This window comes from Oncorhynchus gorbuscha, linkage group LG15 (genome assembly GCF_021184085.1).
Source record: "Oncorhynchus gorbuscha isolate QuinsamMale2020 ecotype Even-year linkage group LG15, OgorEven_v1.0, whole genome shotgun sequence".
Classification (NCBI taxonomy): domain Eukaryota; kingdom Metazoa; phylum Chordata; class Actinopteri; order Salmoniformes; family Salmonidae; genus Oncorhynchus; species Oncorhynchus gorbuscha.
This window is the reverse complement of record NC_060187.1, coordinates 18166646-18190396: the sequence shown is the minus strand read 5'-3', so window position 1 is coordinate 18190396 and position 23751 is coordinate 18166646. Positions and strand designations below refer to the sequence as shown.

Below are 23751 nucleotides of genomic sequence, written 5' to 3'. Positions count from 1 at the left end.
TAATCACCTTTACCCTCCCCTCCCCTCCTTTACCCTCCCCTCCCCTTCCTTTACCTTTCCCCTATAGCTTCACCAGAGCTGCAACAGCTCCTTCCCTTCCTTTACCCTCCTTCCCTTCCCTTATCCCCCCTCCCTTCATTTACCCCCCTCCCTTCCCTTATCCTCCCTCCGTTCCTTTACCCCCTCCCTTCCTTTATCCCCCTTCCTTCACCCTCCCTCCCTTCCTTTACCCCCTCCCTTCCTTTATCCCCCTTCCTTCACCCTCCCTCCCTCCCTTTACCCTACCCTCCCTTCCCTTCCTTTACCCTCCTTCCCTTCCCTTATCCCCCTTCCCTTCCTTACCCCCCTCCCTTCCCTTATCCTCCCTCCCTTCCTTTACCCCCTCCCTTCCTTTACCCCCCCTCCCTTCCCTTATCCTCCCTCCCTTCCTTTACCCCCTCCCTTCCTTTATCTCCCCTTCCTTCACCCTCCCTCCCTTCCTTTACCCTACCCTCCCTTCCTTTACCCCCTCGCTTCCTTTTTCCCTCCCTCCCTTTTTCCCTCCCTCCCTTCCTTTACCCTACCCTCCCTTCTATTGCCCTCCCTCCCTTATTTTATCCACCCTCACTTCCTTAAACCTCCCCTCCCCACCTTTACCCTCCCCTCCCCACCCCTACCCAACTTTACCCTCCACTCCCCACTTTTACACTCCCCTACTCACCTTCACCCTCCCCTACTCACCTTTGCCCTCCCCTAATCACCTTTACCCTCCCCTCCCCTTCCTTTACCCTCCCCTCTCTTCCTTTACCCGCCCCTCTCTTCCTTTACCCGCCCCTCTCTTCCTTTACCATCCCCTCTCTTCCTTTACCCTTCCCCTATAGCTTCACCATAGCTGCAACAGTTGGACAGCCACAAATGATTACCGACAAGAGAGTGGGGGGGTGAGAGAGTTAAAGGCCCAGTGCAGTCCCTTTTCTTGTATTTTATATATATTTCCACACAGATTAGAATAATACTGTGAAATTGTGGAAATTATGATAATGCCCTTTAATTGTAAGAGCTGTTTGAAAAGACCGCCTGAAATGTTTTGGCCTTCCTGGTGACATCACCAGGCGGAAAATTAGTAAACAGCACAATAAGAAAGAGAGTTCCAAACCTCTCTGCCAATGAGTTTTCAGTGTTCCCTTCACTCAGGCAACTCCTAGACAGTCCTAGCAAAATTCTTGCTTGAGAAATTGCTCTTTGCTAAGAAGCTATTTTTGCATATTTTTGGCCATTTGAATTGAAAACAGTCACAGTAAGATACTTAATTATTACCCATAAATAATTTGATATTGAGATATAAAAGGCTGCATTGGACCTTTAAAGAGGAGACAAAAATAGAGAGAAAAAGAGAGAGAAAGAGAGTCCTGGTAGTAGATGCATTGTCAGTCTGGTTTAATGCTCCTATCTTCTCCTCCTCTTACACAGCCATCCCTCTCTCCTCCCAGTCTATACTGGTTTGAGAGTCCTAGGCCAGTCTATGAGGACCCCTCCACATTGATGGTGGTGACGGTGGCCATGAAGCACCTCTGGAAGAGGCGGTCTGGATCTGGAGGCTGGTTGTCACAGTCCAGTTTACCACTCAAGAAGTGCTTCTTAAACCCTTGGGGACCCGTAGGGGGGCTACTGGGGTGACTCCGACTCGGCCCCTCTCGTGGACTGGGTTCAGCACCTGAAAATACAATGTTTTCACATTAGTATTAGTATTTTGTATTTTGTGTCTGATGAAGAATCATGTAATACATTACTATGAGATGGAGAGCTTTTCTCTCTATGGGTCCCCACTCTAAAATGTTACAAATATCTGCTGACTGAAATCAAGTCTTAGTTATTTTCCTTATACTCCAGAACCAGTAGCTTCCTATTCATAAAAAATATGGTTTCTGAGTAGCCATGCTGGAAAGCATACAATTGGATAGCTAACTGAAATCCTTTCATATCTCAAGTGGAAAGGACAAGGAGGAATCCTAAATACGGGCTGTCTAAAAATATATTTTTCGCTATTCTTATTAGGGACATCTTGTACACCATCTTGTAAAATGAATCAGTCTACTTTCACATTCACATGAACTGATTACACAGAGTGACAAATAATCGACTCCTACAGGCATGTCCAACATCTAATTAAATTCTAATTCTATGTGCTTTCTTTTCACTATAAAAACATTAAACTCCATGATCTCGGTAGCCAGTTAGCCAATGGATTTGGTTCACTTTACCAATCAGACAAAGGCAATCACAATGGGAGTTATTGGTTGACGTTGCTAGACTGGTCAAACTGTGTATATTGAGAGTGAGTGTCCATGAGTGAGATAGACTTTCATATGGAAACGACTACCCTGAGTCCTTACTTTGAGAATGCTACAGAATTTAAATCTCAAATAACCCTTTTTGATTTTCAGAACGACACTTTCATTTTGGTTAATGATGCTTTCATTTTGAGAGTCGAGTTGTGTAGTTAACGAAAGACACTCTGAATGCTGCATGAATCTACATTACAATTACGAGCAGACAGCCGCCCCTTTCAGCATCAGCTCAGTTTCATCCCCCACCTTGAAACTGATCGCAGAGGATTAACATCAGTAGTACACTCCACTGTGGATTGGCTGTGTTTTCTTCTGTTTTCCCATCAAATTTCAAGGGCTACGCAGCATTCCTTGTTTTTCTCAGCATGGCAGCAGTGGGTATATTTTGTTATTGCTCTGGCCTGGCAGGCACACAAAGAAACACTCACAAATATACACACACACAGTTTGAAAAAGTATTCACCCAGTTCAGTTGATGCATATAAAAAATGGTTTATTTGTCACGTGCACAGGATACAGCAGGTGAAACGCTTACTAGCAAGCTCTTTCCCAACAATGCAGTATATCTAAGGTAAGAATAAGATAAAATACAAACACATGAGAAATAAAAACCAATTAGAATGTACGCTTCACACAGGGTCATGTTTCAAATGTGCTGCACAAATTGAAGGCTCCAGGGATACAAAATGTGAAAAATGTGCACTTGAATACTTTTTCAAGGAATGTTCAAATATTTTTGAATAAGAGAAGGATTAGAAGGATCCTCCCCAGTTCTTGCCAGCGTACCATGGGCTTTAGACTCGTTAAGTAACTCAGGCAGGGTGTTGTGAGACCATGTACCTCCAGGGTGAAGGAAGGTACAGGCGTGGATTGGAGGCAACCACGCACACACGCATGTGCAAGCGCACAGAAACGCACACGCAAACACAGACAATTATCTCAGCAGGTGTGAGAAGAAATTAACTGTGAACTTTTCTATTAACAGACGCTTTCTGGCTTCCTGCAGGCTTCCTCTATGGCTATCCAGTCAGGGAAATCGAGAGCGGGAGGGGTTTACCTCTTCATCAACAACAAATGTTGTGCTTAATCAAGCGCAGTGGAAGTCTAGAACCATTGTTCACCTGATGGTCAAATGCCGACGCTTCTACCTCTCCAGGGAGTTTTCAGCTGTTATTGTGACTGTTTTACACATTCCACCTGGCACTTAAAAAAGTGTACGAGGCTATAAACAAGCAGGTAAACTTGCACCCAGAAGCTGATTTCCTTGTTTCTCTTGATGTTAATTCCATGCCATTACTTTTGATACTTTTGATCTGTATATTTAAAACCAAATACTTTTAGACTTTTACTCAAGTAGTATTTTACTGGGTGACTTTCACTTTTACTTGAGCCATTTTCTATTTGGGTATCTTTACTTTTAGTCAAGAATGAGAATTGGCTTATTTTTCCACCACTGGTTACGAGTCATAACAGCATTCAAAATCCACATGATGGCTTAGTCATGATAATTAGTCTTCAACTTCTGATTGTCACGTTTGCCTTAGTTCCTTTGTCTTGTCTTTGTTTTAGTATGGTCAGGGCGTGAGTTGGGGTGGGCAGTCTGTTTGTTTTCCTATGTTGTATTTTGTGTTTGGCCTGGTATGGTTCTCAATCAGAGGCAGGTGTCGTTAGTTGTCTCTGATTGAGAATCATACTTAGCTAGCCTTTTTCAATAATAATAATAATAATAATATATGCCATTTAGCAGACGCTTTTATCCAAAGCGACTTACAGTCATGTGTGCATACATTCTACGTATGGGTGGTCCCGGGGATCGAACCCACTACCCTGGCATTACAAGCGCCATGCTCTACCAACTGAGCTACAGAAGGAAAATAATAGACTAGGGGGGAATAATAGACTAGGGGGAATAATAGACTATGGGGAATAATAGACTATGGGGAATAATAGACTATGGGGAATAATAGACTATGGGGAATACTAGACTAGGGGGAATACTAGACTATGGGGAATACTAGACTAGGGGGAATAATAGACAAGGGGGAATAATAGACTAGATAATATTAGACTAGGGGGAATAATAGACCAGGGGGAATAATAGACTAGGGGGAATACTAGACTAGGGGGAATACTAGACTATGGGGAATACTAGACTAGGGGAATAATAGACTAGGGGGAATACTAGACTAGGGGGAATAATAGACTATGGGGAATAATAGACTATGGGGAATACTAGACTAGGGGGAATAATAGACTATGGGGGAATAATAGACTATGGAGAATATTAGACTATGGGGAATAATAGACTATGGGGAATATTAGACTAGGGGGAATACTAGACTAGGGGGAATACTAGACTAGGGGGAATAATAGACTATGGGGAATAATATATTATGGGGAATACTAGACTAGGGGGAATAATAGACTATGGGGGAATAATAGACTATGGAGAATATTAGACTATGGGGAATACTAGACTAGGGGAATACTAGACTATGGGGAATACTAGACTAGGGGGAATACTAGACTATGGGGAATACTAGACTAGGGGGAATACTAGACTAGGGGGAATAATAGACTATGGGGAATAATAGACTATGGGGAATACTAGACTAGGGGAATAATAGACTATGGGGGAATAATAGACTATGGAGAATATTAGACTATGGGGAATAATAGACTATGGGGAATATTAGACTAGGGGGAATACTAGACTAGGGGGAATACTAGACTAGGGGGAATAATAGACTATGGGGAATAATAGACTATGGGGAATACTAGACTAGGGGGAATAATAGACTATGGGGGAATAATAGACTATGGAGAATATTAGACTATGGGGAATACTAGACTAGGGGGAATACTAGACTATGGGGAATACTAGACTAGGGGGAATACTAGACTATGGACTATAGACTATAGACTACTATAGACTATTTTTCCACCTGGAATTCGTGGGTGTTTATTTTCTGTTTTGAGGGTATTTCACTAGACAGGACTGTTTTGTTTGTTCGTTCTTCCTAGTTATTATTTTGTTTAGTGTTCAGTGTTGATTATATTAAAAATCATGAACACTTACCACGCTGCACCTTGGTCCTCACCTTCTTCCACCGACGACAGCCGTTACAGAATCACCCACCACCAAAGGACCAAGCAGCTTGGTAACGGGCAGCAGCAGCAGCGATCGCAGGACTCCTGGACATGGGAGGAGATTCTGGATGGCAAGGGATCCTGGGCACAGGCTGGAGAATATCGCCGCCCTAAGGCTGAGCTGGAGGCAGTGAAAGCCGAGAGGCGGTGGTATGAGGAGGCAGCACGGCAGCGGGGTTGGAAGCCCGAGAGGCAGCCCCAAAAATGTATTGAGGGGGGCACACGGGGAGTGTGGGGAAGTCAGGTAGGAGACCTGCGCCAACTTCCCATACTTACCGGAGAGAGAGAGGGACCAGGCAGGCACCGTGTTATGCGGTGGAGCGCACGGTGTCACCAGTACGCGTGCTTACCCGGTGCGCTACATCCCAGCTCCCCTTATCAGCTGGGCTAGAGTGGGCATCGAGCCAGGTGCCATGAAGCCGGCTCTGCGCATCTGGTCTCCAGTGCGTCTCCTCGGGCCGGGGCACCAGCCTTACATGGCACCAGCCTTACGCATGGTGTCCCCGGTTCGCCAGCACAGCCCAGTGCAGGCTATTCCACCTCGCCGCACTGGCCTGGCTACGGGGAGCATTCAGGCTCAGTGCTCAAGAGCTCCAGTGCGCCTTCACGGTCCGGTCTATCCGGTGCCACCTCCACACACCAGCCCTCCGGTGGCAGCCCCCCGCTCCAGGCTGTCTCTCCGGCTTCTTCCTACAGGTGCTCCCGCCTGTCCAGCGCTGCCAGAGCCTTCCTCCTCTCCAGCACTGCCAGAGTCTCCCGTCTGTCCCGAACTGCCAGAGTCTCCCATCTGTCCCGAGCTGACAGAGTCTCCCGTCTGTCCCGAGCTGACAGAGTCTCCCGTCTGTCCCGAGCTGCCAGAGTCTCCCGTCTGTCCCGAGCTGCCAGAGTCTCCCGTCTGTCCTGAGCTGCCAGAGTTTCCCGTCTGTCCCGAGCTGCCAGAGTCTCCCGTCTGTCCTGAGCTGCCAGAGTCTCCCGTCTGTCCCGAGCTGCCAGAGTCTCCCGTCTGTCCTGAGCTGCCAGAGCCTCCAGTCTGTCCTGAGCTGCTAGCCAGTCCTGAGCTGCCAGAGCTGCCCGCCAGTCCTGAGCTGCCAGAGCCGCCCGCCAGTCAGGAGATGCCAGAGCCGCCCGCCATTCAGGAGCTGCCAGAGCCGCCCGCCAGTCAGGAGCTGCCAGAGCCGCCCGCCAGTCAGGAGCTGCAAGAGCCGCCCGCCAGTCCTGAGCTGCAAGAGCTGCCCGCCAGTCCTGAGCTGCAAGAGCTGCCCGCCAGTCCTGAGCTGCCAGAGCCGGCCACCAGTCCTGAGCTGCCAGAGCTGCCCGCCAGTCAGGAGCTGCCAGAGCCGCCTGCCAGTCAGGAGATGCCAGAGCCGCCCGCCAGTCAGGAGCTGCCAGAGCCGCCAGGAGCTGCCAGAGCCGCCAGTCAGCCAGGGGCTGCCAGAGCTGCCAGAGCTGCCAGTCAGCCAGGAGCTGCCAGAGCCGCCAGTCAGCCAGGAACTGCCAGAATCGCCCTTCACTCCGGAGTCTCCCGTCCATCCGGTGCTGCCGTAATCTCCCGTCCATTCGGGACCCGTGGCTAGGGTACCCAGTCCGAGGTTGGCGGCGAGGGTCTCCGCTCTTAAGAGGCCATGGAGGCGAATAAAGAGGCAGAGAAAAACGATGGTGAAGTGGGGTCCACGTTCCGCGCCAGAGCCGCCACTGCGGACAGACGCACACCCAGACCCTCCCCTATAGGTTCAGGTTTTGCGGCCGGAGTCTGCAAATTTGGGGGGGGGGGGGTTACTGTCACGTTCTGACCTTAGTTCTTTTGTTTTGACTTTGCTTTAGTATGGTCACGGCGTGAGTTGGGGTGGGCAGTCTGTTTGTTTTTCTATGTTGGTTTTTGAGTTTGGCCTGGTATGGTTCTCAATCAGAGGCAGGTGTCGTTAGTTGTCTCTGATTGAGAATCATACTTAGGTAGCCTTTTTCCATCTGGGTTTCGTGGGTGTTAATTTTCTGTTTTGTGTGTATTTCACTAGACAGGACTGTTTCGTTTGTTCGTTCTTCCTAGTTATTATTTTTTTTAGTGTTCAGTGTTGATTATATAAAAAATCATGAACCTTAGCACGCTGCACCTTGGTCCTCACCTTCTTCCACCGACGACAGCCGTTACACTGATGCTGCTGATGGTCATTAGTAACCTACCAAACTTGGTACTCAGCACTCTATTGTCCCTCTAATCACTCTGACATTTATATTTGTATTTATTATGGATCCCCATTAGCTGCTGCCAAGGCAGTAGCTACTCTTCCTGAGGTCCAGCAAAGTTAAGGCAGTTATACAATTTTTAAAACATTCACAACACACTAAGTGTGTGCCCTCAGGCCCGTACTCCACTACCACATATCAAATCAAATCACCTTTTATTAGTCACATGCGCCAAATACAGGGAAATGCTTACTTACAAGCCCCTAACCAACAATGCAGTGAAAAAATATGAATATGATTAAGAAATAAAAGGAACAAGTAAAATAAAGAGCAGCAGTAAAATAACAATAGCGAGACTATATACAGGGGATACCAGTACAGAGTCAATGTGCGGGGGCACCGGTTAGTTGAGGTAATATGTACATGTAGATAGAGTTATTAAAGTGACTAAACACAAATAATAACAGAGAGTAGCAGCGGCGTAAAATAGGGGGGGGTGCATGCAAATAGTCTGGGTAGCCATTTGATGAGATGTTCAGGAGTCTTATGGCTTGGGGTTAGAAGCTGTTTAGAAGCTTCTTGGACCTAGACTTGGTGCTCCGGTACCGCTTACCATGCGGTAGCAGAGAGAACAGTCTATGACTAGGGGGCCTTCCTCTGACACCGCCTGGTATAAAGGTCCTGAATGGCAGAAAGCTTGGCCCCAGTGATGTACTGGGCCGTACGCACTACCCTCTGTAGTGCCTTGCGGCCAGAGGCCGAGCAGTTGCCATACCAGGCTGTGATGCAACCAGTCAGGATGCTCTCAATGGTGCAGCTGTAGAACTTTTAAGGATCTGAGGATTCATGCCAAATCTGTTCAGTCTCCTGAGGGGGAATAGGTTTTGTAGTGCCCTCTTCACGACTGTCTTGGTGTGCTTGGACTAGAGGTCGACCGATTATGGTTTTTCAATACCGATAACGGTTATTGGAGGACCAAAAAAAGCTGATACCGATTAATTGGGTGATTTTTATATATATATTTGTAATAATTACAATTACAACTATACTGAATTAAAACTTTTATTTTAACTTAATATAATACATAAATAAAATCTATTAAGTCTCAAATAAATAATGAAACATGTTCAATTTGGTTTAAGTAATGCAAAAACACAGTGCTAGAGAAGAAAGTAGAGAAAGTAGAGTAGAGAAGAAAGTAAAAGTAAATGTGCCATGTAAAAAAGCTAATGTTTAAGTTCCTTGCTCAGAACATGAGAACATATGAAAGCTGGTGGTTCAATATTCCCAGTTCTTCAATATTCCCAGTTAAGAAGTTTTAGGTTGAAGTTACTATAGGAATTATGACGCGTCAACTATTTCTCTCTATACCATTTGTATTTCATATACCTTTGACTATTGGATGTTCTTATAGGCACTTTAGTATTGCCAGCCTAATCTCGGGAGTTGATAGGCTTGAAGTCATAAACAGCGCTGTGCTTCAAGCATTGCTAAGAGCTGCTGGCAAAATGCAGTAAAGTGCTGTTTGAATGAATGCTTACGAGCAGGCTGCTGCCTACCACCGCTCAGTCAGACTGCTCTATCAAATATCAAATCCTAGACTTAATTATAATGTAAAAACACAGAAATACGAGCCTTTGGTCATTAATATGGTCAAATCGGGAAACTATCATTTCGAAAACAAAACATTTATTCTTTCAGTAAAATACAGAACCGTTCCGTATTTTATCGAAAGGGTGGCAACCCTAAGTCTAAATATTGCTGTTACATTGCACAACCTTCAATGTTATTTAATAATTATGTACAATTTTGGCAAATTAATTACGATCTTCACACGGTTCGCCAAACTGAGCCAAACTGTTGCATATACCCGGACTCTGCTTGCATTGAACGCAAGCGAAGTGACACCATTTCCCTCGTTAATATTACCTGCTAACATGAATTTCTTTTAACTAAATATGCAGGTTTAAAAAATATACATCTGTGTATTGATTTTAAGAAAGGCATTGATGTTTATGCGTTGGTTCATTTGTGAAACGATTGTGCTATTTTCACGAATGATCTTTTGTTAAATCATCACCCGTTTGGCGAAGTTGAAGTAGGCTGTGATTCGATGATAAATTAACAGGCACTGCATTGATTGTATGCAATGCAGGACAAGCTAGTTAACCTAGTATTATCATCAACCATGTGTAGTTAACTAGTGATTATGTGAAGATTGATTGTTTTTTCTAAGATAAAATTACTATTACTAGTCTGTTCAACCCCTCTTTCGTATCGTCTGAGATTCCTAAAGATTGGAAAGCGGCTGCGGCCATTCCCCTCTTCAAAGGGGGAGACACTCTAGACCCAAACTGTTACACACCTATATCCATCCTACCCTACCTTTCTAGTCTTTGAAAGCCAAGTGAACAAACAGATCACCAACCATTTCGAATCCCACCGTACCTTCTCCACTATGCAATCTGGTTCCCGAGCTGGTCATGGGTGCACCTCTGCCACGCTCAAGGTCCTAAATGTATCATAATCATCATTGATAAAAGACAATACTGTGCAGCCGTGTTCATCGACCTGGCCAAGGCTTTCAACACTGTCAATCACCGCATTCTTATCGGCAGACTCAACAGACCTTGGTTTCTCTAATGACTGCCTCGCCTGGTTCACTAACTACTTCTCAGATAGAGTTCAGTGTGTCAAATCAAAGGGCCTCTTTTCCGGACCTCTGGCAGTCTCTATGGGGGTTCCACAGAGTTCAATTCTCGTGCCGACTCTTTTCTCTGTATATATCAATGATGGCGCTCTTGCTGCGGGTGATTCACGCCATTTCCGGTCACAACTTGCAGACTTGTTTACGTGTTGCTGTGCGTTTTGTTGCCAACCTTACTTTGCTACCTGACAACTTTACGGTATTTACTTTTTAATTACCGTTTATATTTTTGTTTTTTCCCTCAACTTTTTCACTCAGGACACTTTGTCTGGACATGGTTCGTCAGGACCTCCAACAGCCGAAGCTAAGTAGTAGCATTAACATGATGCCTTCTAATTGCAGTCGCTGTACTCATAATATACAGGAAAACGATCGCCTTACGGTGAGGATAGCTGTGCTGCAAGCCCAGCTTCAGACACAATCGTTAGGCAAGGGTAATTTCAGTGTAGGAAAGGATGAAACAGCGTCTGTGCCACCAGTAAGTACAAATAGTAACGTTAGTATAAATCCCCTCACACGGTCCCCGCAGCCGGACAATTTTCTCACGGTTTCTGGAAGGAAATGCTGTAGGAATGCTAAACCGGTGTCGCTCATTCAGCCGACAGAAACTTTCAACCGGTTTTCCCCATTAAGCAGCGAGTCGGAGTCAGAGGCCGAGCCTTCTCTTGTCTCTACTCCTCCTGTTACGGGGTCTGAGATGCCGTAGCTTCCAACCAATAGCTCTGACAAATTGAAAACTCTAGTCATTGGCGACTCCATTACCCGCAGTATTAGACTTAAAACGAATCATCCAGCGATCATACACTGTTTACCAGGGGGCAGGGCTACCAACAATAAGGCTAATCTGAAGATGGTGCTGGCTAAAGCTAAAACTGGCAAGTATAGAGATATTGTTATCCACGTCGGCGCAACATAGCGATCACCAAGCGCAACATAGCTTCAGCGTGTAAATCAGCTAGAAAGATGTGTCGGCATCAAGTAATTGTCTCTGGCCCCCTCCCAGTTAGGGGGAGTGATGAGCTTTACAGCAGAGTCTCACAACTCAATCGCTGGTTGAAAACTGTTTTCTGCCCCTCCCAAAAGATAGAATTTGTAGATAATTGGCCCTCTTTCTGGGACTCACCCACAAACAGGACCAAGCCTGACCTGCTGAGGAGTGACGGACTCCATCCTAGCTGGAGGGTTGCTCTCATCTTATCTACCAACATAGACAGGGCTCTAACTCCTCTAGCTCCACAATGAAATAGGGTGCAGGCCAGGCAGCAGGCTGTTAGCCAGCCTGCCAGCATACTGAAGTCTGCCACTAGCACAGTGAGTGTTGTCAGCTCAGCTATCCCCATTGAGACCGTGTCTGTGCCTCGACCTAGGTTGGGCAAAACTAAACATGGCAGTGTTCGCCTTAGCAATCTCACTAGGATAAAGACCTCCTCCATTCCTGTCATTATTGAAAGAGATCATGATACCTCACATCTCAAAATAGGGTTACTTAATGTTAGATCCCTTACTTCAAAGGCAATTATAGTCAATTAACTAATCACTGATCATAATCTTGATGTGATTGGCCTGACTGAAACATGGCTTAAGCCTGATGAATTTACTGTGTTAAATGAGGCCTCACCTCCTGGCTATACTAGTGACCATATCCCCCGTGCATCCCGCAAAGGCGGAGGTGTTGCTAACATTTACGATAGCAAATTTCAATTTACAAAAGAAAATGATGTTTTCGCCTTTTGAGCTTCTAGTCATGAAATCTATGCAGCCTACTCAAGCACTTTGTATAGCTACTGTTTACAGGCCCCCTGGGCCATATACAGCGTTCCTCATTGAGTTCCCTGAATTCCTATCGGACCTTGTAGTCATAGCAGATAATATTCTAATCTTTGGTGACTTTAATATTCACATGGAAAAGTCCACAGACCCACTCCAAAAGGCTTTCAGAGCCATCATCGATTCAGTGGGTTTTGTCCAACATGTCTCTGGACCCACTCACTGTCACAGTCATACTCTGGACCTAGTTTTGTCCCATGGTATAAATGTTGTGTATCTTAATGTTTTTCCTCATAATCCTGGACTATCGGACCACCATTTTATTACGTTTGCAATTGCAACAAATAATCTGCTCAGACCCCAACCAAGGAACATCAAAAGTCGTGCTATAAATCACAGACAACACAAAGATTCCTTTGTGAGGACAAAAATCCGTTAACCACCTAACTGAAGAACTCAATTTAACCTTGCGCAATACCCTAGACGCAGTTGCACCCCTAAAAACTAAAAACATTTATCATAAGAAACTAGCTCCCTGGTACACAGAAAATACCCGAGCTCTGAAGCAAGCTTCCAGAAAATTGGAACGGAAATGGCGCCACACCAAACTGGAAGTGTTCCGACTAGCTTGGAAAGACAGTACCGTGCAGTACCAAAGAGCCCTTACTGCTGCTCGATCATCCTATTTTTCTAACTTAATTGAGGAAAATAAGAACAATCCGAAAATCCTTTTTGATACTGTCGCAAAGCTAACTAAAAAGCAGCATTCTCCAAGAGAGGATGGCTTTCACTTCAGCAGTGATAAATTCATGAACTTCTTTGAGGAAAAGATCATGATTATTAGAAAGCAAATTACGGACTCATCTTTAAATCTGCGTATTCCTTCAAAGCTCAGTTGTCCTGAGTCTACACAACTTTGCCAGGACCTAGGATCAAGAGAGACGCTCAAGTGTTTTAGTACTATATCTCTTGACATAATGATGAAAATAATCATGGCCTCTAAACCTTCAAGTTGCATACTGGACGCTATTCCAACTAAACTACTGAAAGAGCTGCTTCCTGTGCTTGGCCCTCCTATGTTGAACATAATAAACGGCTCTCTATCCACCAGATGTGTACCAAACTCACTAAAAGTGGCAGTAATAAAGCCTCTCTTGAAAAAGCCAAACCTTGACACAGAAAATATAAAAAACTATCGGCCTATATCGAATCTTCCATTCCTCTCAAAAATGTTAGAAAAAGCTGTTGCGCAGCAACTCACTGCCTTCCTGAAGACAAAAACAATGTATACAAAATGCTTCAGTCTGGTTTTAGACCCCATCATAGCACTGAGACTGCACTTGTGAAGGTGGTAAATGACCTTTTAATGGCATCAGACCGAGGCTCTGCATCTGTCCTCGTGCTCCTAGACCTTAGTGCTGCTTTTGATACCATCAATCACCACATTCTTTTGGAGAGATTGGAAACCCAAATTGGTCTACACGGACAAGTTCTGGCCTGGTTTAGATCTTATCTGTCGGAAAGATATCAGTTTGTCTCTGTGAAAAGTTTGTCCTCTGACAAATAAACTGTAAATTTCGGTGTTCCTCAAGGTTCCGTTTTAGGACCACTATTGTTTTCACTATATATTTTACCTCTTGGGGATGTCATTCAAAAACATAATGTTAACTTTCACTGCTATGCGGATGACACGCAGCTGTACATTTCAATGAAACATGGTGAAGCCCCAAAATTGACCTCGCTAGAAGCATGTGTTTCAGACATAAGGAAGTTGATGGCTGCAAACGTTCTACTTTTAAACTTGGACAAAACAGAGATGCTTGTTCTAGATCCCAAGAAACAAAGAGATCTTCTGTTGAATCTGACAATTAATCTTAATGGTTGTACAGTCGTCTCAAATAAAACTGTGAAGGACCTCGGCGTTACTCTGGACCCCGATCTCTCTTTTGAAGAACATATCAAGACCATTTCAAGGACAGCTTTTTTTCAATCTATGTAACATTGTAAAAATCAGAAACTTTCTGTCCAGAAATGATGCAGAAAAATTAATCCATGCTTTTGTCACTTTTAGGTTAGACTACTGCAATGCTCTACTTTCCGGCTACCTGGATAAAGCACAAAATAAACTTCAGTTAGTGCTAAATACAGCTGCTAGAATCCTGACTAGAACCCCAAAATTTGATCATATTACTCCAGTGCTAGCCTCCCTACACTGGCTTCCTGTCAAGGCAAGGGCTGATTTCAACGTTTTACTGCTAACCTACAAAGCATTACATGGGCTTGCTCCTACCTATCTCTCTGATTTGGTCCTGCCGTACATACACGTACACTACGGTCACAAGACACAGGCCTCCTAATTGTCCCTAGAATTTCTAAGCAAACAGCTGGAGGCAGGGCTTTCTCCTATAGAGCTCCATTTTTATGGAATGGTCTGCCTACCCATGTAAGAGACGCAAACTCGGTCTCAACCTTTAAGGCTTTTCTGAAGACTCATCTCTTCAGTGGGTCATATGATTGAGTGTAGTCTGGCCCAGGAGTGGGAAGGTGAACGGAAAGGCTCTGGAGCAACGAACCGCCCTTGCTGTCTCTGCCTGGCCGGTTCCCCTCTTTCCACTGGGATTCTCTGCCTCTAACCCTATTACAGGGGCTGAATCATTGGCTTACTGGGGCTCTTTCATACCCCCCCCCCCCCCTCACACCCTTGGGTTGTGCCATGGCGGAGATCTTTGTGGGCTATACACGGCCTTGTTTCAGGATGGTAAGTTGGTGGTTGAAGATATCCCTCTAGTGGTGTGGGGGCTGTGCTTTGGCAAAGTGGGTGGGGTTATATCCTTCCTGTTTGGCCCTGTCCGGGGGTGTCCTCGGATGGGGCCACAGTGTCTCCTGACCCCTCCTGTCTCAGCCTCCAGTATTTATGCTGCAGTAGTTTATGTGTCGGGGGGCTAGGGTCAGTTTGTTATATCTGGAGTACTTCTCCTGTCCTATTCGGTGTCCTGTGTGAATTTAAGTGTGCTCTCTGTAATTCTCTCTTTCTCTTTCTTTCTCTCAGAGGACCTGAGCCCTAGGACCATGCCTCAGAACTACCTGACATGATGACTCCTTGCTGTCCCCAGTCCACCTGGTCGTGCTGCTGCTCCAGTTTCAACTGTTCTGCCTTATTATTATTTGACCATGCTGGTTATTTATGAACATTTGAACATCTTGGCCATGTTCTGTTATAATCTCCACCCGGCACAGCCAGAAGAGGACTGGCCACCCCACATAGCCTGGTTCCTCTCTAGGTTTCTTCCTAGGTTTTGGCCTTTCTTAGAAGTTTTTCCTAGCCACCGTGCTTCTACACCTGCATTGCTTGTTGTTTGGGGTTTTAGGCTGGGTTTCTGTACAGCACTTTGAGATATCAGCTGATGTACTATATAAATACATTTGATTTGATTCTCTGATCCATCTCTACGCAGATGACACCATTCTGTATATATCTGGCCCCTCTTTGGACACGGTGTTAACAAACCTCCAAACGAGATTCAATGCCATACAACTCTCCTTCCGTGGCCTCCGACTGCTCTTAAATACTAGTAAAATTAAATGCATGCTCTTCAACCTATCGCTGCCCACACCCGCCCGCCCGACTAGCATCACTACTCTGGATGGTTTTGACTTAGAATCTGTGGACAACTACAAATACCTAGGTGTCTGGTTAGACTGTAAACTCTCCTTCCAGACTCACATTAAGCATCTCCAATCCAAAGTTACATCTAGAATTGGCTTCCTATTTCACAACAAAGCCTCCTTCACTCATGCTGCCAAACTTACCCTTGTAAAACGGACTATCCTGCCAATCCTTGACTTCAGCAATGCCATTTACAAATTAGCCTCCAACACTCTACTCAGCAAATTGGATGCAGTCTATCACAGTGCCATCCGTTTTGTCACTAAAGCCCCATATACTACCCAACACTACGACCTGTATGCTCTCATTGGCTGGTCCTCTCTACATATTCGTAGCCAAACCCACTGGCTCCAGGTAATCTATAAGTCTTTGCTAGGTATAGCTCCGCCTTATCTCAGCTCACTGGTCACCATAGCAATACCCACCCATAGCATGCGCTCCAGCAGGTATACTTCACTGGTCATCCCCAAAGCTATCACCTCTTTTGGCCGCTTTTCCTTCCACTTCTCTGCTGCCAATGACTGGAACGAATTGCAAAAATCCCTGAAGTTGTAGAATAATACCTCCCTCAATAACTTTAAGCGTCAGCTGTCTGAGCAGCTTACAGATCGCTGCAGCTGTACACAGCCCATCTGTAAATAGCCCATCCATCCAACCAACTACCTACCTCATTCCCATATTTGTTTTTATTTTTCTGCTCTTTTGCACATCAATATTTCTACTGCACATATATCACTCCAGTGTAAATTGTAATTACTTTGCTACCATTGGTCTATTTATTGCCTTACCTTTTTGTTAACAACACTGTCATCTCAGATTTTCAAAATATGCTTTTGAACCATAGCTAAACAAGCATTTGTGTAAGAGTATTGATAGCCTAGCATAGCATTTAACCTTAGCATTCAGCATGCAACATTTTCACAAAAACAAGAAAAGCATTCAAATAAAACCATTTATCTTTGAAGAACTTCAGATGTTTTCAATGAGGAGACTCTCAGTTAGATAGCAAATGTTCAGTTTTTCCAAAAATATTATTTGTGTAGGACAAATCGCTCCGTTTTGTTCATCACGTTTGGGTAAGAAAAAAAACTAAAATTAAGTCATTACAACGTGAACTTTTTTGCAAATTAACTCCATAATATCGACAGAAACATGGCAAACGTTGTTTAGAATCAATCCTCAAGGTGTTTTTCACATATCTATCGATGATAAATCATTCGTGGCAGTTTGGTTTCTCCTCTGAAGAAAATGGAACGCGCATGGTCCTGGAGATTACGCAATAATTTTGACGGAGGACACCGGGCGGACACCTGGTAAATGTAGTCTCTTATGGTCAATCTTCCAATGATATGCCTACAAATACGTCACAATGCTGCAGACACCTTGGGGAAACGACAGAAAGTGCAGGCTCATTCCTGGCGCATTCACAGCCATATAAGGAGACATTGGAACACAGGGCATTCAAAATCTGGACCATTTCCTGTATGAAATTTCATCTTGGTTTCGCCTGTAGCATTAGTTCTGGGGCACTCACAGATAATATCTTTGCAGTTTTGGAAACGTCAGAGTTTTTTCTTTCCAAAGCTGTCAATTACATGCATAGTCGAGCATCTTTTCGTGACAAAATATCTTGTTTAAAACGGGAACGTTTATTATCCAAAAATTAAAAGAGCGCCCCCTATCTCGAAGAAGTTAACGGTAAATTACAGTGAGTCTGGCAGTAATTGACAATCACCGGGTGACAAAATTTAATGACCGCCACATTCCTACTCCTTCGTCCCCCATTCGGCAAATCAGATCATGACTATGTACTCCTGTTTCCTGTTTTACAAGAAGAAGTTCAAACACAAAGTACCAGTGACTTGCTTTGTTGAGAATTGGTCATCAGAATCAGAGATTATGCTACAGGACTGCTTTGCTAGCGGTGACTGAACTATGTTCCGAAACTCCCCCAATAACATCAACGAGCTAACCACCTCTGTCACCGGCTTTATTAGGAAATGCATCGCAACGTTGTCCCCACAGTGAAAGTTCACTGCTTCCCCAATCAAAAGCCCTGAAATAACACAGAGATTGTCGCTAAACTAAAGGACAGGGTTACCGCACACAGGGGTATCGCTGACAAGTACAAAAAAATCCTGCTACGACCTCCACAGAGTCATCAAACGAGCAAAAGGACAATATAGGAAAGGTGGAATCATATTACATAGATGCCGACACCTGCCGCATGTGACAGGGACTACAGTCCATTACGGATTACAGGGGAAGACCCAACCGTGATCTGCCCTACAATGCCTCTCTACCAGACAAAACTTGTTAAAAGACTCCAGCCACCCAAGCCATAGACTGTTCTCTCTGCTTCCGCAAGGCAAGTGGTACCGGTGCATCAAGTCTGATACCAACAGTCTCCTGAACAGTTTCAATCCCCAAGCCATAAATTTGCTAAATTGCTAACAAAATGGTTACACGGACTATCTGAGTTTACCCTTGTATTTTTTCTCTATGCACACTCACAGGACTCTACACACTCACACACACTGACACTTCAACACACACACTCACTTAATTTGCTCACACACACATTTTATACTGACTCTCTCACTCTCACTCTCTCTCACAATGAACTTTTATTCTAAGAAGGCTACTTATATTAAGTACAATCTTGGTATCTAGGATGATAATGGATTTTAAGGCATGGAGGTTATTCTGCCAGATAAGTGGAAAGTCATTGAGCCACTGTAGGAGCCCTTTGCTAGAGCATTCATAATCAGCCCCTGTTTTCAATGTTATTTGTTCCTACTGTACTAAGGAATGGGCATCTTACTGCATCCTATACACCAGATGCCCCAAGACTTTCTGGCATGTCAAATTAAAATGATTTCCATAGAGATGAGCTTAACTTCTGTTCATATCTTATGTTTCCATCATATACTGTAGCATTAAAGCACCTTGAGGGTGGGATAAACGCAATTCAAATCAAATGCATTTTTATAGCCATCAAATGAACATATGATACTATATTGAATTCTATAGGCTCTTTTGGCATGGGTCCTATTCATTGGGGCACAACGTAGCAAAGCGTTTTTTAACAGAAAACGAAAACAGGTAGTCCCTCCCTGTTTCTGTTTTCTTCCGTTTGGTGCTTAGTGAATACGACTCTTGCCTTGTAATAATGGGTCAAACAATTGGTGACATACCTGGTGCTATGAGGGGCAGTCCGTTGTCAAGGCCTCTGGGTTTGGTCGCGATGAACAGATAGCACAGGACACAGATAGTGATGATGAACGCTAGCAGGACCACAGCTGCTATGGATAGGCCAACCAGCGCTCCCAGACTGTCAGACAGAGTGGGTGAGAAGAGGGGAGGAATAGAGAGAGGGAGTGTGAGTGAGAGAGCGATAGAGAGAAAGCAAGAGCGAGAGCGAGAGAGAATTTCATGGAACGAATGAAAGAGAAAAGGGAATATAAAGTACAGCAGACAAATGAAAGAGAGAATAGGAGAGGAAGAAAACAAGAGATATTTAAGTTCTTCTATGCACTTTCAAAGATATAAACATTTCTTTTGACGTTTGAAAATGTTATCATACGTTTTATAAGTTGTGCAGCAGTAACCGAGAGACTGTTGAGTGTGATCAAAGGCAAAACATAATTTCCACTTTGACAACGTTCCACTTCAGAAAATGCACATATCATCAAATTCAAATGAAATTCTTCCCCTGTATGCAGTGATGACACATGCATTCCACTGAAATGAGAAGAAAGGTCCTTTGATGAAAAAAGAACTTTTATGATATCTACAATCACTGCCTCTAAGTATTTTCATTTGAAATTATATCAGACTATTTGCATTTACTTTTAATTTCTGCTTTGACTGACTGGTGTTTCATTCCCAATCAGAAACTAGAACATTCTTATTTTGTTTTACCCAAAATGCAAAGCACCTAAGAAAACAACTTCAATCAAACTAATTGACTGTTAAATCAATCAAATCAATTAAGTCTCACCTCAAATTTAAAGCACAAGAGAGTGGAGGGAATAGTTATCCTGTATCAGTGCCTAGTCAGGCGGAATATTATCAATCAATTACAAGTGCATTTAATATGCATTCTGAAAGAGCCTATAGTGGTTTATGAAGACAGATCACTGTTACCACAAGATGCCAGTGCCACAACTTAACAATAATGACGAATGAGTCTGAAAGCGACACAGAGCAGCTTTTTGAAAAGGCATTAGGATCAGCAACAGATTATTTTGAGATCTATATTATGTTTGGCACGTGCACACACACACACACACACACACACACACACACACACACACACACACACACACACACACACACACACACACACACACACACACACACACACACACACACACACACACACACACACACACACACACACACACACACACACACACACACACCCTAAGCCTGATGTATAATTTTCAACTTCCTGTTATTAACCAAGGCATCAAAGGAACACTCCCGAACCTGCATCACTCTCTGCCATGGGATTAAAATCATAAACTTTTCTGTTCAGTTCTGTAAGGACTTCTTTCACTTCATTCACAGCAGCAACCCTTATTCATGTGATCTCTCTATGATCAGTCATTCACTGTGGGATCCTCAGAATGCCCTTTCAAGATGGCTTTCTTTCTCCACAGGGCAACAAGAAGCCCTTTCAAGATGACTTTCTCCATAGGTCGACGGAAAGCCCTTTCAAAATGACTTTCTTTCTCCACAGCTTGCCCTTGTGATCTATTTATAGAACTAGATCAGAAGGAGAGGGGATGCTGTTGACAGGAACCTTCCCCATTGCTGGTTGCCTTAAAGCAGCTCATAGGGAGCCTCACAGGGAGCTTCACAGGGAGCCTCACAGGGAGCTTCACAGGGAGCCTCACAGGGAGCCTCACAGGGAGCCTCACAGGGAGCCTCGTAAGTAGCTTTAAAGCAGCTCATAGGGAGCCTCACAGGGAGCTTCACAGGGAGCCTCACAGGGAGCCTCACAGGGAGCCTCACAGGGAGCCTCGTAAGTAGCTTTAAAGCAGCTCACAGGGAGCCTCGCACGGTGCCTCGCAGGGAGCCTCGCACGGTGCCTCGCAGGGAGCCTCGCAACGGTGCCTCGCAGGGAGCCTCGCAACGGTGCCTCACAGGGAGCCTCGCAACGGTGCCTCACAGGGAGCCTCGCACGGTGCCTCACAGGGAGCCTCGCACGGTGCCTCACAGGGAGCCTCGCACGGTGCCTCACAGGGAGCCTCACAGGGAGCCTCACAGGGAGCCTCGCACGGTGCCTCACAGGGAGCCTCGCACGGTGCCTCGCAATAATTCTTGCATTTAGCCTTAAAGCAGTTCACAGGGAGCCTTAAAGCAGCTCACATGGAGCCTTAAAGCAGTTCACTCGTAGGGAGCCTCACAGGGAGCCTTAAAGCAGTTCACTCGTAGGGAGCCTCACAGGGAGCCTTAAAGCAGCTCACTCGTAGGGAGCTTCACAGGGAGCCTCATAGGGAGCCTCGCAGTCTTTTCATTAAAAACATTGAAGTACAATTATACAATATCACAAACACTACAGGTTAGCCAGGCGTTTTGTTTCCATGTGAACGAAAGAGATCGTAAGACAGCTACTGCTCAAACACAATATCGCTACAGGATACTACTGTATTTGTAGGAGAAAACAGAACCCCTCTCATAATGTTGGGTGGTTTGAAGGACTGACTCCATGGAAATGTTAAAAGCCTGTATAACTGAATAATGCATTAAAGGGGCAATCCGCGGTTGCTACATTCATTTTTAGACTGTTAAATGAATGATATATGTATAGCCATTGATTTTTGTTTTACTCCAATGTTTGTAAACAAAGTCAATGATAAACACTTTTCTAGCTTCAAAACATGCTTAAAACTATCATTTTCATCTCATGGATGGTCAGTCCTTGCATCCATGGCTCTGTCTAGAGTTTCTCAAGCTACATCCCTCAACTGTTTATTGTTTGAACTGCAGATTGGTGCTTTAAGGTGGCTTTTATACATGATGACTACCTGTCTGACAGACTCAACAGCTGGCTACATCATCTTCACATCGTGAAGAAGACGTTATAGTACAGTAGTACAATGTGCCTTCTGACAGCTTCTAAATGACTCATATAATAGCTTTTGTATCACTGGATAAACGTCCAATTAAGTGTTCATGGGAAGTGTTTATGGCAAGCTACTGTCATTAGAACACTCATGTCATATGTCAAAGCATTTTGCAGACCTATCTGTGACATCAAGTTGAAATTCAATTAAAAAAAGACCCAAATACAAAATTCCCTTCAAGTTTAGCACTTTGGTAGGCTATTATCTGACATTTCAATGCATTTTTGTAGAAACTCAAATCTGGATCCTCACAATATCAAGAGCATCTAATTTTCCACAGCTTCTACTAATTTGCTTATTGAAGTCTTCACCTCTCCTACACTGCAATGCTGCAAAGGTCACTCATTCTTAAATCCACTGGCTGCATCATCATTAGATTTGTTTTATATGAGTATGTTCATGTGGGGACTTGACAGCATTTATTTTCACTTATAGGTTTACATAATGCAACAAGCACCTTCCTGTGATGTATTGATCATGATGGAGCCATTGATGCATGGCTTCTAGCATTGTAGTTGCTTTTTACCAATACACAAAACATATTTTCACCAATACACCACTACACCTATCACATTTGGGAGTTGCCAGAGAGAAATTCACTGTATAAAAGAAAGAGTGCAGTGCAAAGTGTTATAGGCATTCCTTATAAGTTAGCAAAGTTACATTATTATTCTTACCTCAACCACCACATGTATCCATACTCGTATGGGAAAAAACTGTTAGGGTCATCACAACAGTATTTCATGTCATTGAAGCCACAGCAGAAAAGAGCTCCTGCATCGTTGTCCGGTTTAGGGCACGTGAACTCGTTTACGAGCACTTTCTCTGCGTTGTAGTAGCTCGTGCAGTCCGCGCTCATGCTGACCCCAAACGCGCAGACACGCCAACTATACAATCTGTTAGATCAGTTGAAGTTTCAATCCGTCCATATTATTGTCAATCCAAACAGCAGAGTGATCTGTGTCTTGCTGCTTGACTTGCAAGGTATTTAAGTAAGTCCCCATTACTGAGCCCACCTCTCTCTCTCGCTCTCTCCTCGCCCCACTGTAACGCAATCTCCAAAGAAAACACTTCACCTCTCTCTGTGTGTGCGCGCGCTCGTGTGCATCTGTTCAGAATTGCCTTCATTTGGCCTTCCCTAACAGAGTATAGATGTCCTTGGTGCTAATTTGTATCCACGTCTGGTGTACCAGGATGCATGAGTTTATTGTCAGTTTTGCCCACTGGTTGGCATGTTAATGGTTACATTCTATTGGAAATAGAAATAGTTGAATTGCTGTTTGCAATGTAAAGCATATATTATCATGGATGTCTTTGGTGTGTGATTAGTGGGATGTTGAATGGTACTCCTGTGTTTCTCTGACAGTAAGATAGGCCTACAGTATCAAGCACAAAACCCCCTCTTAGGGAGGCTGCGAATTTTCGCAGCTTTTTGTTAAAAATCGCGCAACATTTCAAAGTCCTGCTACTCATGCCAGGAATATAGTATATGCATATAATAAGTATGTGTGTATAGAAAACACTCTGAAGTCTCTAAAACTGGTTAAATCGTGTCTGTGGCTATAACATAACGTGTTTAGGAGTAAAAATCCCTCGATAAACTGTTCACCAAAAACAAAAACAAAATATCAATCCGCCAGTCTAAGGCGACAGAAAATAAATGAGGATGCCCTGTAAACGCCTACAGCTTCCACAGGATTATTTTTTATTTTTTTATTTTACCTTTATTTAACCAGGCAAGTAAGTTAAGAACACATTCTTATTTTCAATGACGGCCTGGGAACAGTGGGTTAACTGCCTGTTCAGGGGCAGAAT

The 23751-nt window shown here is 44.3% G+C and overlaps 1 protein-coding gene across 1 annotated transcript; it reads right to left on the bottom strand.

Moving 5' to 3' along the window:
• Window positions 1–819: 819 nt before the first annotated feature.
• Window positions 820–22966, bottom strand: LOC123996352 (protein shisa-like-2A). Its single transcript, XM_046299726.1, has 3 exons — window positions 22614–22966; window positions 18997–19133; window positions 820–1693 (listed from the first exon to the last, which is right to left on the bottom strand). The coding sequence occupies exons 1-3, from the start codon at window positions 22793–22795 to the stop codon at window positions 1500–1502; spliced, it is 513 nt and encodes a 170-aa protein (XP_046155682.1). The 5' UTR covers window positions 22796–22966; the 3' UTR covers window positions 820–1499.
• Window positions 22967–23751: the final 785 nt, after the last annotated feature.

Coding starts and splice junctions, on each gene's coding strand:
- LOC123996352 (XM_046299726.1), bottom strand. CDS start 22,795: ATGAGCGCGGACTGCACGAGCTACTACAACGCAGAGAAAGTGCTCGTA. Junction 19,134..22,613: donor GGATACATGTGGTGGTTGAG/GTAAGAATAATA, acceptor TCTGTCTGACAG/TCTGGGAGCGCTGGTTGGCC. Junction 1,694..18,996: donor ACTGCCCCTCATAGCACCAG/GTATGTCACCAA, acceptor TTGTATTTTCAG/GTGCTGAACCCAGTCCACGA.